The 12966-nt window shown below is 41.3% G+C and overlaps 1 protein-coding gene across 3 annotated transcripts in view; it reads right to left on the reverse strand.

Annotated features, from left to right (window-relative positions):
* The window catches only part of dock3 (dedicator of cytokinesis 3), an 822502-nt gene that overhangs the window by 443386 nt on the left and 366150 nt on the right, over positions 1-12966 (reverse strand). For all 3 annotated transcript variants that reach the window (XM_052017225.1, XM_052017226.1, XM_052017224.1), the window contains exon 7: positions 9196-9280. In XM_052017225.1, coding sequence (XP_051873185.1) covers positions 9196-9280 — 85 coding nt within the window. The remainder of the gene's footprint in view (positions 1-9195; positions 9281-12966) is intronic.

Genomic DNA, 12966 nt, shown 5'->3' on the forward strand with positions numbered 1-12966 from the left:
GCGGGAGAGATTATAATGGATGATAAAGAGATGGCAGAGGAACTAAATGAGTATTTTGCATCGGTCTTCACTGTGGAGGACATCAGCAATATACCAAATAGTCAGGGGTCTCAAGGAATGGAACGGAGTTCAGTTAAGATTACTAGAGAGAAGGTGCTAGGAAAGCTAAATGGACTAAAGACTGATAAGTCTCCTGGACCGGATGAGGTGCATCCCCGGGTTCTGAAGGAGGTGGCTTTAGAGATTGCGGAGGCACTGATGAAAATTTTCCAGGAATCGATAGACTCCGGCATGGTTCCGGAGGACTGGAGGGTCGCAAATGTAGTTCCGCTGTATAAGAAAGGTGGGAGGCAGCATAAAGGAAATTACAGACCTATTAGTCTGACATCGGTGGTGGGAAAGTTATTAGCATCAATCCTCAAGGATGAGGTTATGGAATACCTAGAGGTGCAAGGCAAGATAGGTCCAAGCCAACATGGTTTTGTGAAGGGAAGATCCTGCCTGACGAACCTATTGGAGTTTTTCGAGGAAATCTCAGGCAGGGTGGATAAGGGAGAGGCGGTAGATGTTGTGTGTTTAGACTTTCAAAAGGCCTTCGACAAGGTGCCGCACAAGAGACTGATTAATAAGATGAGAGGTCATGGAATTACAGGTAGGATATTGGAATGGGTGGAGCATTGGCTGGTTGGCAGAAAGCAAAGGGTGGGAGTAAAAGGATTTCGTTCTGGTTGGCTACCGGTTACTAGTGGTGTGCCGCAGGGGTTGGTGTTGGGGCCGTTTCTTTTTACTCTGTACATTAACAATTTGGATGATGGAGTAAATGGTTTTGTGGCTAAATTTGCAGATGACACCAAGATAGGTGGAGGAGTAGAGAGTATTGAGGAGACAGGAAGGTTGCAGAGAGACCTAGATAGTTTAGGAGAATGGGCAAAGAAATGGCAGATGAGATTCAATGTTGAGAAATGTGCAGTTGTACACTTTGGAAACAGAAATAAACGGGCAGATTATTATCTAGAAGGGGAAAAAATTCAAAGTACAGAAGTACAAAGGGACTTAGGGGTACTTGTGAAGGATACCCTAAAGGTTAACCACCAGGTCAGATCGGCGGTAAGGAAAGCGAATGCTATGTTGGCATTCATTTTGAGAGGTATAATGTATAAAAGTAAGGAAGTGTTGATGAGGCTATACGGGGCACTAGTGAGGCCTCATTTGGAATACTGTGTACAGTTTTGGGCCCCACATCTTAGGAAGGATGTGCTGATGTTGGAGAGGGTTCAGAGGAGATTTACGAGGATGATTCCCGGAATGAAAGGGCTTACATATGGTGAGCGTTTGTCGGCTCTTGGACTGTACTTACTGGAGTACAGAAGAATGAGAGGGGACTTCATAGAAACATTTAAAATGTTGAAAGGACTGGACAGAGTCGATGCGGTCAAGCTGTTTGCCTTGGTGGGTGAGTCCAGGACCAGAGGGCACAATCTTAGAATTAGAGGGTACAGGTTTAAAACAGAGATGAGGAGAAATTTCTTTAGCCAGAGGGTAGTGAATTTATGGAATTCCTTGCCACGTACAGCAGTGGAGGCCAGATCATTGGGGGCGTTTAAGGAGATAGATAGGTAGCTAATCAGTCAAGGTATCAAGGGATATGGGGAAAAGGCCGGAAATTGGGGTTAGAATAGTTTTTTCTTCTGCTCATGGTTCAGACTCCCCCCCCTCCATTTCTCATTTCCTTTTCCCCTTTTCTTTGGAGCAGACTCGATGGGCCGAATGGCCTACTTCTGCTCCCTTGTCTTGTGATCTTGTGAAATAGACCATTTATTCAGCCTCTTCATCTTCCACGTGATAATCCATCTTTCATCCTTGGCAAGAGGCAGGAGAATGGGGTTCAGAGGGAAAAACAAATCAGCCATGATCAAGTGGCAGAGCAGACTCGATGGGCCGAATGGCCTAATGCTGCTCCTATGTCTTATAGTCTTAAGGATATTTCACCATTCATGCTATGCCTATTGTGAGGCAACACTTTAGTGGCTTCCGAATGACTGCCACCCATGCCTTATTTCTGCAAATATACTGATACCTTCCTTGACTGACAATAATACCCCACCTCCTTTACACAAGATCATAAGATACAGAAGCAGGATTAGGCTATTAGGCCCATTGAGCCTGCTCCACCATTCAATCATGGCTGATTTTCTTTTCAACCCCTTCTCCCGCCTTCTCCCTGCAATCCTTAACCCCTTTGACAATCGAGGGCCAATCAATCTCTGCCTTAAATACACCCAATGACTTAGCCTCCACAGACTTCTGTGGCAACAAATTCCACAGATTCACCAACATCTGGCTAACGAAATTCCTCCTCGTTTCAGTTTTAAAGGGTCATCCCTTTATTCTGAGACCTCCTCTGGACCCTCTCCAGGGTCAGCACATCTTTCTTCAGATACAGGGCTGAAAATTGCTTACAGTATTCCAAATGTGATCTAACCAACATCTTATAAATCCTCAGCAGTACATCCTTGCTTTAATGTTCTAGTCCTCTCGAAATGAATGTTAACATTATATTTGCCTTCTTTGCTACTGGCTCACCCTGCAAGTTAAACTTAATGGAATCCTGAAATAGGACTCCGAGTCACTTTGCACCTCTGAGTTCTGAATTCTCTCCTCATTTAGAAAATAGTCCACACCTTTATTCTTCCTACCAAAGTGCATAACCCCAATGCTATATTCCACCTGCCACTTTTTTGCCCACTCTCCCAACCGTCCAAATCCTTCTGCAGACTCCCTGCCTCTGCAACACTACCCATCCCTTCACCTTTCTTAGTATTGTCTGCACACTTGGCCACATTGCCATCAGTTTGTTCATCCAGATCATTAATGTATAAAATGAAAAGTTGTGGTCCCACACTGACCCCTGTGGAACTCCAATAGTTGCCGGCAGCCTCCTGAAATGGATTACTTTAGCCCCACTCTCTGACTCCTGCCAATCAGCCAATCTTCTATCCGTGCTGGTACCTTCCCTCCAACACCATGGGCTCCTATCTTGTTTAGTACCCTCATGTGCACCACCTTGTCAAAGGCCTTCTGAAAATCCAAGTAAACAACATCCACTGACTCTCCTTTGTCTAACCTGCTTCTTACCTCCTCAAATTCTAACAGATTTATCAGGCTAGATCTCCACTTAGCAAAACCATGCTGACTTTTTCCTATTTTATCATGTACTTCCAAGTACTCCAAAATGTCATCCTCAACAATGGACTCTAAAATCTTACCAACCACTGAGGTCAGGCTAACCGACCCACCTCTTGGTGTACTATGTACACCACATCCTGACTACTATTCAGATACCCGTACATAACTTCCATCAGGGTCTTTTTACCTTTGCAGTTCCTCAACTCTACCTACAAAGATTCTACATCTTTTGATCCTATATCACTCATATTATCTAATTAATGTTGCTTTCCCTATTTGCCCTTTCTTTTAGAACATTAAATTACTTGGAATATTGAATTACCAGTTCTGATCATCCTGGAAACATGTCTCTGGAACACCAGTGAAGTCAAACTTATATATTTCTATTTGTGCTATCAAGTCACGTATCTTACTACAAATAGCCTGTATAAAAATTGCTCCCAAAGAGATCGAGCTATATTTTTGGGTTGCTATAAACTCTGGGTAAGAAAGCTCTTGGTGGTGAACCCTTTTATCTGCACCTACATGGTTCCCATCACTGTCTGTGATCCACCTCTGATGTCACCCAGCAAAAGAAGTGTTAGCTGTGGACAGGTGCTCTTTCAATGCTTTGAGTTCATAAAAACAATACTTAAAAGATCACAAGATCACAAGACAAGGGAGCAGAAGCAGGCCATTCGGCCCATCGAGTCCGCTCCAAGGAAAAGGGGAAAAAAGAAATGAGAACTGGGGAATGGGGGGGGGGGGGGGGGGGAACAAAAAAAACCTATTCTAATCCCAATTTCCGGCCTTATCCCCATATCCCTTGATACCCTGACTATTTAGATATCTATCTCCTCCTTGAACACCCCCACTGATCTGGCCTCCACTACTGTATGTGGCAAGGAGTTCCACAAATTCACCACCCTCTGGCTAAAGAAATTTCTCCTTATCTCTGTTTTGAAACTGTACCCTCTAATTCTAAGATTGTGCCCTCTGGTCCTGGACTCACCCACCAAGGGAAACAGCCTAGCCACATCGACTCTTTCCTTTCCTATCAACATTTTAAATGTCGCTATGAGGTCCCCTCTTATTCTTCTGTACTCCAGGGGGCTCAGCATTGCAGTTTGAGTATTAGTCCCTTAATAAGCATTGGTTCAATAGAAACAGGGTTAATAAAAGCTGGCTCTTTTGCGAGTAAAAAACTTTTTTTTCAGGTCAGTTGAAAATGTTGCAGATGACTACTGAGCATTGCATATTTTAGCAAGGCTTCTGACAAGATCCTGCATGCAGGTTAGTCAAAAAAGTAAAAGCCCATAGGATCCAAGGCAGAGTGGTATATTGGATCCAAAGTTGGTTTAGTGAAACGTTTGTGACTGAGCTGTAACCCATGGGGTTACACAGGGTTCAGCAGACCTACATATAGCAGTATGATATTTAGGCTTGAGAAGAGGAGATTTTTTAAACTCACAGAGTTGTGAACCTGTAAGCTTTTCTACCATAGGATTTAGTGGAGGCCAAGTTGCTGAACTTATTTAAGGAGATAGATTTTTTGACAAAATGCATCAAGGGATATTTGGAGAGAGTGGGAATATGACATTAAGATAGAGCAGAGGTTTTTAATCCGTGGTCTGCGGACCCCTGGGGGTCCGCGGAGGGTTGCCAGGGGGTCCATGAGCAAGCCAAGAAAAAAATGGAAAAGCGACTCGTTACAAAGACGTAGCTTACTTGCTTGCTCCAGTTTTTCACTATTCAGACAATTGGCCATATTTATTCTATCTGTTATAGGCGACAATCTTTGAGACTTAGACGGTGTTCCCTTCTGGTAAGCTGCCGCTTAATATTCGATTTGTGTAGTCAGAGTAGTCAGTAGTGTTCACTACTCACTACTATTCTCTTAAGCACTGTAGCGTTAGCGAGACTGAGTGACGTTGTTGATGTGTCTTAATAATATTGCTTATTTACCATGCATTTACGCCACAGTGACGTCACTGTTAAACGAAAAGTGAGCAAGTGTGTAAATTTTAGATTAGTTTTGATAATTTTGTTTATCAGTAATAGTAATTAAACTGTCCAGTGTGTATTGCTGAGTATGGAGAAATTTCTGAAGAGAAAAGCTGACCAGAAACTGGAAGATTCTGATGACGAAGGGGATAAGGGTGACCAAAAGAGAAAACAATGCAAGTACGATCCAGAATACATTTCATATGGCTTCATTGCAGTGGGGACAATGCGGACCAACCTCTCTGTGTTGTGTGTTTGCAAACACTGTCCAATGATGCAATGAAACCAGCGAAATTGAAGCGTCATTTAACAACAGTGCATCCAGATATTGCCAGTAAGCCGAAGGAATATTTTGAGCGGCAAAAGGAGCTGTACCTCAAGCAGAAAGGCAAAATGACAGCCTGCACCACTGTAAATGAGAAGGCTCTTCGTGCATCATATTTGGTAGCATGTTCCAGAAAGCCTCACACAATTGGAGAAGAGCCTGCAGCAGTAGATATGTGCGAAGTTGTACGGGGAAAAGAATCCAGTCAAAAACTGAAAGCCATTCCACTGTCTGATAACACAGTAAGCAGAAGAATTGGCGATATGGCAGAAGATATACAGAGCCAGCTGATAACACGTCTTCAGCAAGTCAGATTTGCGATTCAGCTCGATGAAAGTACTGCTGTTGCCAGTGCTGCGCAGTTGTTGGTTTATGTTCGATATTGCTGGGAAGGAGAGGCTTTGGAAGATTTTTTGTTTTGCAAGGCGCTCCCAGGGCGTTCAACCGGTGAACAACTTTTCCGTGTGCTTGACACTTTTACTGTACAATCGGCATTGTCGTCTATACAGTGTATTGGAGTATGCACGGATGGTGCTGCTGCAATGACGGGACGGAAGTTGGGTCTAGTCACACGAGTGAAAGAAGTAGCTCCACATGTATCAGCAACCCACTGCATGATTCACCGTGAGGCTTTGGCTGCAAAGGATATGGATGAAAATCTTGCGGATGTGTTTTCCACGTGCATTAAAATCGTTAACTTTATCAAAGCCAGGCCGCTCAATCATCGTTTGTTTGAAAACATATGCCGTGAAATGGAAGCCGAGCATAAGAATTTGTTGCTACATACAGAAGTCAGATGGCTGTCACGAGGCCGCGTTGTGCAGCGTGTATAGGAATTGCGAGATGAACTGCTCATTTTTCTAAATGAGCATAACGGATCATTGGCACAGTTCTTGACAGATGAGACGTGGGTTGCCAGATTAGCTTGTCTTGCAGATATTTTCAACATTTTGAACAGCTTAAATCTATCATTGCAAGGACCTGGCTCAAATGTTCTGAAAACGCATGACAAAATCAATGGCTTCCAGAAAAAACTCCGTATCTGGAAGGGAAGATGCGAGCAAGGCGACTATGATATGTTTCCGTTGCTGGCTGACTTTCTGACAGTGAGCGAGACTAAGACAGAGGCCATTGTGAGCACCGTTTTGAACCATATTCAACAGCTGTCACATTAGTTCCATGAGTATTTCGGTGACGATGACACGAGCATGTTTGATTGGATTCCAAATCTGTTTAAGTGCATGCTTACTGATTTAACTGGACATGAACAAGAAGAATTGGCTGAACTGTCATCCAACAGGACTTTGCGCTTGCAGTTCAACTAAATGTCACTGTTGTTGTTCTGGATAGCATGTTCCCAGGAGTATCCACTGCTGTCCGGCAAAGCCGTCAATGTTCTGATACCATTTGCAACCACTTACTTGTGCGAAATAGCATTTTCTGCAGTCACTGCCACAAAAACCAAATACAGATCAAGACTGAATATTGAGGATGACATACACATATGTTTGTCGCACATACCACCACGTTTGGACAAACTCTGCAGTGCAAAATAGGCACAACCTTCACATTGAACTGAACACTGAAAGACACCGCTGGTAATTATCGGTGATTGAAATAGTCACTACTTCAATAGGGCCTATGTGCAGTAATTTGTTGTATGCATGAATTATCGATTGTTTGATTTTGTGGGCTTTGGGGGGTCCACCATCTAACAAGAACATGTTCTGGGGGTCCGCAGCATGAAAAAGGTTGAAAACCACTGAGATAGAGGATCATGCATGATTGTACTGAATGGTGGAGCAGGCTTGAAGAGTTGAATAACCTACTCTTGCTCTTATTTGCAATGTTTCTGTGCTTGGAGGCTTGTACAAATTTGCTATGGGAGGACACTATGGTAAGGATATAGATGGCCTTGTCAGTTAGGTGAAGAAAATGGCAATTCTGGTCACAGTACTACAGGCAAGATGTGATTGCATTAGAGGGTATAAAGATTTACAAGGCTTACCAGGGTTGGAAAATTGCAGCTATGAAGAATGATTGGATAAGGTAGAGTTGATTTCTTTGGAACAAAGGAAGTTGAAGGAAGACAATTAATTTAGGTGTTCAAAATTATAAGCAGCCTAAATGGAATAGATAGAAAGGGTTTATTTCCCATAGCATAAGGTTCAAGATAACAGGGTCTAGATTTAAAGTAGGAGGGTCAGAGAAGAGATAAGGAAACTTTTTTTTATCCATACAGTGGCAGGGGTCTAGAATTCACTACCAGAAGCCTTCACTACATTTAAAAAGAACGTGGATATGTGCTTGACTAGCTCTGATTTGCAGGCAATGGACCTAGTGCTGGAAGGTGCAATTAGGCTGGGTAGCTCTTTCTCGACTGGCATAGGCACAACAAGCTGAAAAGCATTGTATTGTTGCTCACGAAAGTCCTGCTTTAATGACAGGAGTTGAATTTCTTAATGAATTCCTGAATTTGGCCTAGAATTAGCTGCAACTTTGCTCCGTCTGGATTAAATTTACGTATGGAATTTTTTTGGGGGGGAAGGAATTGAAGAAGTTGTGGACTTATAGAACTGGTCAATAATTTGTTCTTATCAAAAGAAGCAATTAATAATTACCAGATAGAATAGTGTTGATTAAAAAACAAACCATAGGATCATTTATGGAATAATTGAATGCTGCACTGGAGTTGAGTGGTTTTAAGATCTTTCCAGACAGAGAAACCAAATAGGTCAGAATGTTTTCTTTATCATCATCATCATCACCTTGTGAGTTATTTCAACACTAAAAATCTGCTTCACTCTTTGCTCCATTCTAAAGCCTGGCTTATCCCAGAATGGTAAACAGGAATGCATTTCCCTACTTCAGAAACTTAAGAGTCACTTATTTCTTTTCCAACATTTTGTGTTGTGTTGTACTGAAAAGCAGAAGGAAATCTTGCATTGTTTCAATGAAAATGACCAATTCTGCAAGAGGCATGTATAATGTATGTTTTATTTGGCAGAGCAATAGTGGAAGTTACTGTCATCAAATAAATATCAGCTGCAAGTTAGAATGGGAAATGAAGAGAAGGGATCATGTCTTTTCAGGTTGTTCCATCAGGATTTTTTTCATGGTTAAGAAAAATGTTTGAGAAAAATCTAGTGCTTTGTTAACAGTGAGGAGATTATACTTATTTTTAGATAACGCAGATTGACTGAAGCAAACCTGTTCACATTGCTCAAAATAATTATTGTGCGTCATCTCACAATTCCTCATTAATATATCTGCTATCAAAGATACAAATCAATCTTTAGTTCTTGTACTTAATTTTAACCAACAGTTAATGAAATGACCTTTTCCCTATTTGTTTGTAGTCCTGATACAATTTCTAGCTATTTTGGCAAGAATTTAAAAATAATAGAAAATGTGGAAGGAAATATCGCTGTTGAAATTTCTGTCTGAGCTCACACTATCCAGCTCTGGTGGAACATTTGACAATTCCTCATGGACTTCTGCCATTATGGAACCCATCCTAGTGATCAAAGTAAATTTTAGAAATCCACAGATTGCCTTTAACAATGAAAATGTATGCAAGTCATGATATAGTAACTGCAATTCTTAAGAACCAATAGAACTGGTCAGCTGGAATTTATGGCTTTTCCACAGCCAAGCCCCATGCTACACTCAAAACAAATAGGACTGTAGAAAGTACTTACCAGTTTATAGAGATCTGCTACACTTATCTGTTCGGGATCAACCATTTCAAAGTCCTTTCTGGGTACCAGGTCCATGCCCATTTGCCTGATGAAGTCAGAGAAAATTATATCAGTGCACAAACAGCAAACAGTACCCACTTAGCTCAAGACATTTTATGGGCCTTTGAGATTCAAAAACATACATTCCGGCATAGGTTACATTAAGATTAATGGAATATATTATGCGGCACCGAGAAAGTTGACAATAAGTGGCACATATGAGATCCGTTGCAGAAATACCTGGAAACTTTGACACCAATATGAATTTATACAGCAACAATTCTAAAATGTTGATATCATGGGATCCTAGCAACTGAATTCAATGAGTCTAATGAACAAGCTACAAATTCATGAACAGAGATTTTAGAAAACAGATTTGCATTTTAAACTATTCCTTCAACATTCAGTGCTCCACATTACTAATATTCCATCAAAGAGTGGTTTTGGTCTATTTAGCATCAATTTCCAAGATTAATTATATCACACATACTTTCTTCTTCCTTTGGGACTTCAGCTGCTGCAAGGGCAACCTATTTTCTGGAAGAATGTTCATCTATCTTAATTTTCCTTCATCAATGTTTTCTAACTTATGGTAAATTTTGTTGGAAAGAATTGAGATGACTCCTATAAAATTACTGAAATACTTTGATTATTCCTTAAATAATTGACATCTAATTGTGATTACACCATGTTACACATCCCCTTTGACTCTCACCAACTTTTACCGATGCACCATAGAAAGCATCCTATCTGGATGTATCATGGCTTGGTACGGCAACTGCTCTGCCCAGGACCGCAAGAAACTGCAGAGAGTTGTGGAAACAGCCAAGCGCATCACGGACACCATCCTCCCCTCCTTGGACTCTGTCTTTACTTCTCGTTGTCTTGGTGAAGCAGCCAGCATAATCAAAGGCCCCACCTACCCAGGACATTCTCTCTTCTCTCCTCTTCCATCAGGTAGAAGATACAGGTGCCTGAGGGCATGTACCACCAGACTTAAGGACGGCTTCTACCCCACTGTGATAAGACTATTGAACGGTTCCCTTATACAATGAGATGGACTATGACCTCACGATCTACCTTGTTGTGACCTTGCACCTTATTGCACTGCACTTTCTCTGTAGCTGTGACACTTTACTCTGTACTGTTACTGTTTTTACCTGTACTACATCAATGCACTCTGTACTAACTCAATGTAACTGCACTGTGTAATAAATTGACCTGTACGATCGGTTTGTAAGACAAGCTTTTCACTGTACCTCGGTACAAGTGACAATAATAAACCAATACCAATATTCTTTATAGAGCACGTTTTTCCTAACATCAAAATTTAAATCGCCTTTTTTCCATGTCTAGCTGATGTATGAAGGCAAGAAATGCTAACTATCAAGTTGATTTTATATAGTAGCTAGTGTGCAACTGTTCCCAGCTTCTCTATCTGTCAAGATCAATAATAATCTCTCACTGATAAATCTGCCCTATTTACTGAGGCCAACTGCCAGTGACCCATTTAAAAGAAACCCTGGTGCTAGAAATTGTATTTTTCATAAATAAAAACAATACAACTGTGCTATTAGGGGACAAGCATGCATTTTTCCAGTGTTGCTACTGCCTGAATTTTATACATATCTTGGGCTTGTGCAAGTGGCACAAATCTGCATGTGATAAGCCGAAGTAATTACAGAATCCTGAATACCTATAGAAACTAGCCAGCACTGACCAATGTCATGCCTGTACTTCTGCTGGAATTCACTGTGCAGCTTGGGCACCACAGGAGTAGGCATGCCACTTCATTGATGCAGACAAGCCCTAAATCTTGGTTGAAAAAGGTATCTTAGAACCTTTAGGAGAGAGCAATTTTGACGATCAGGTCCACACCAGCTCCCTGGACATCAATTCTGTCTCGCTTCTCTGCTCTTTCTCCAATGGCCTGTAAATTACTTTCCCTCAAATGCCAATCCAATTTTCTTTTGATTCTGCTTCCAACATCTGTTTTCATAAAATAATTTCTTGCATACAAAGATTTTCCTTACATCCCCCTGAATCTTTTACCTTTAATCTGTGTTCCCCTGGCCCTTGAACTTTCTGTTAATGGAACAGCTCTGTCCATTTACCCAGTCTAAACCTCTCACGAACTTGTGCAACTCTAACAAAACTCCTCTCAATCTTTTTTGGATCAAGGAAAGCAATTCCAGATTCTCTAGTCTACATGACGTATTCCTAAAACCATTTTAGTAAGTCTCTTCTAGACCCTCTCTTGGAACTTCTCATCCTTTCTAAAATATGGTGACCAGAAATGTATGCAGTGCCTCATAGTGGTTTAATCACTGTTTTATAAAAATTCAATATAACCTCACTGCTCTTGTATGCTATTTATAAAACCCGTGACGACATATACTTTATGGGCTGCTCTCTCAATATTTCCTGTCATTTTCAAAGGTCTATGCACTTGTTTCCTCTGTTCCTTTAGAACTGCATAATTTAGTCTATATCGAATCTTCTCTTTCCTTCTGTCAAAATGTTTGGCTTCACATTTCTCTGTATAAATTTCATCTGCCACTTGACTGCCCATTCTGCCAGCTTCTCTCTGATCTCTTGCTCTATTACTATACAGTTCATCACATCTCCAAGCTTGGTGTTGTTTAGAAATTTTGAGATTTTACTCTCCACATCCACCAAGCCTTAATATATATAAAACAGGAGCCCAGCACTGATCTTTGGGAAGTACCACTGCCTACCACCCTACAGTCTGAAAAACAAGTGTTGGGGGTGAAAGAAACTCCCATGGGTTGAGCTGAAGCATCAGAGTGTGATACTTCAAGGACCTAAAACCAGTTGCACAGAAAATACAATTACTTCAGGTTAGTGAAGGCAGCAACAAATATTATCTGACGCTGTATGCACTACTACATTCATAATTACAAAAACTCCAGCAGTCTCAGTCTCTCTCTGTCTCACCTTGCACCTTACATAGCTATTCAACCACTGCAGCCATTTCATAGAGACAAAAACAATACATTCACTACCACTCTTCCCTCTCTGCAGAAGGTATCTCAGAAGCAGAAAATTGGAGGAGGTCCCTTCCACGCTTAAAGGTTCAATTGGTTAGAGAAGAGTGTGCTAGCAACCATACACTTGGTCATCTAGGTCCTTCACCACAGGTGAATCAGAGATTATTAAGGAAGGTAGCAGGCTCATATTCAATCTGCCTCACCATATTCCAAAATCTTTGTCTGACAGCATCCAGATGATTCAAATGGGCCAGTCTTAACTGTCCCATTTCCTCAAAATTGTAATTTTCATTTCAGATTTCAATAAAATCCTAACCAGTAAAACCCAGGTCAGTGAACCTCAAGATTCAGAGGAAGATGAAAAAGGCATGCTGTCATGTATTTCTAAATGCCATCGCCAGCTTAGATGCTGGCATTTCATTTACATTATAGGCTAGTTTAGAGGCAAAATCTGCATATGATGAATCACCAAGCACATAGCTTGCAGCTGTGCCATGGAGAAAACTATCCAGGAGACAAGATTACACAACCATTTTGCCCCAGTGGACTCCTATGACCACTTTCATTTTGCAACAGTTAATGATGACAATCCAGCAATATTGCCCAAAACCTGTTTGAAATGTCAATAAGCATGGAGTTCCAGTTCAACCTTGAGCATGCTTCATATGTAACACAGAGCCCATCCTTTTCAACTACGATGAAGTAAGTGTCTAGTGGTGGA

The sequence above is a fragment of the Pristis pectinata genome, chromosome 6, assembly GCF_009764475.1.
Source record: "Pristis pectinata isolate sPriPec2 chromosome 6, sPriPec2.1.pri, whole genome shotgun sequence".
NCBI lineage: Eukaryota > Metazoa > Chordata > Chondrichthyes > Rhinopristiformes > Pristidae > Pristis > Pristis pectinata.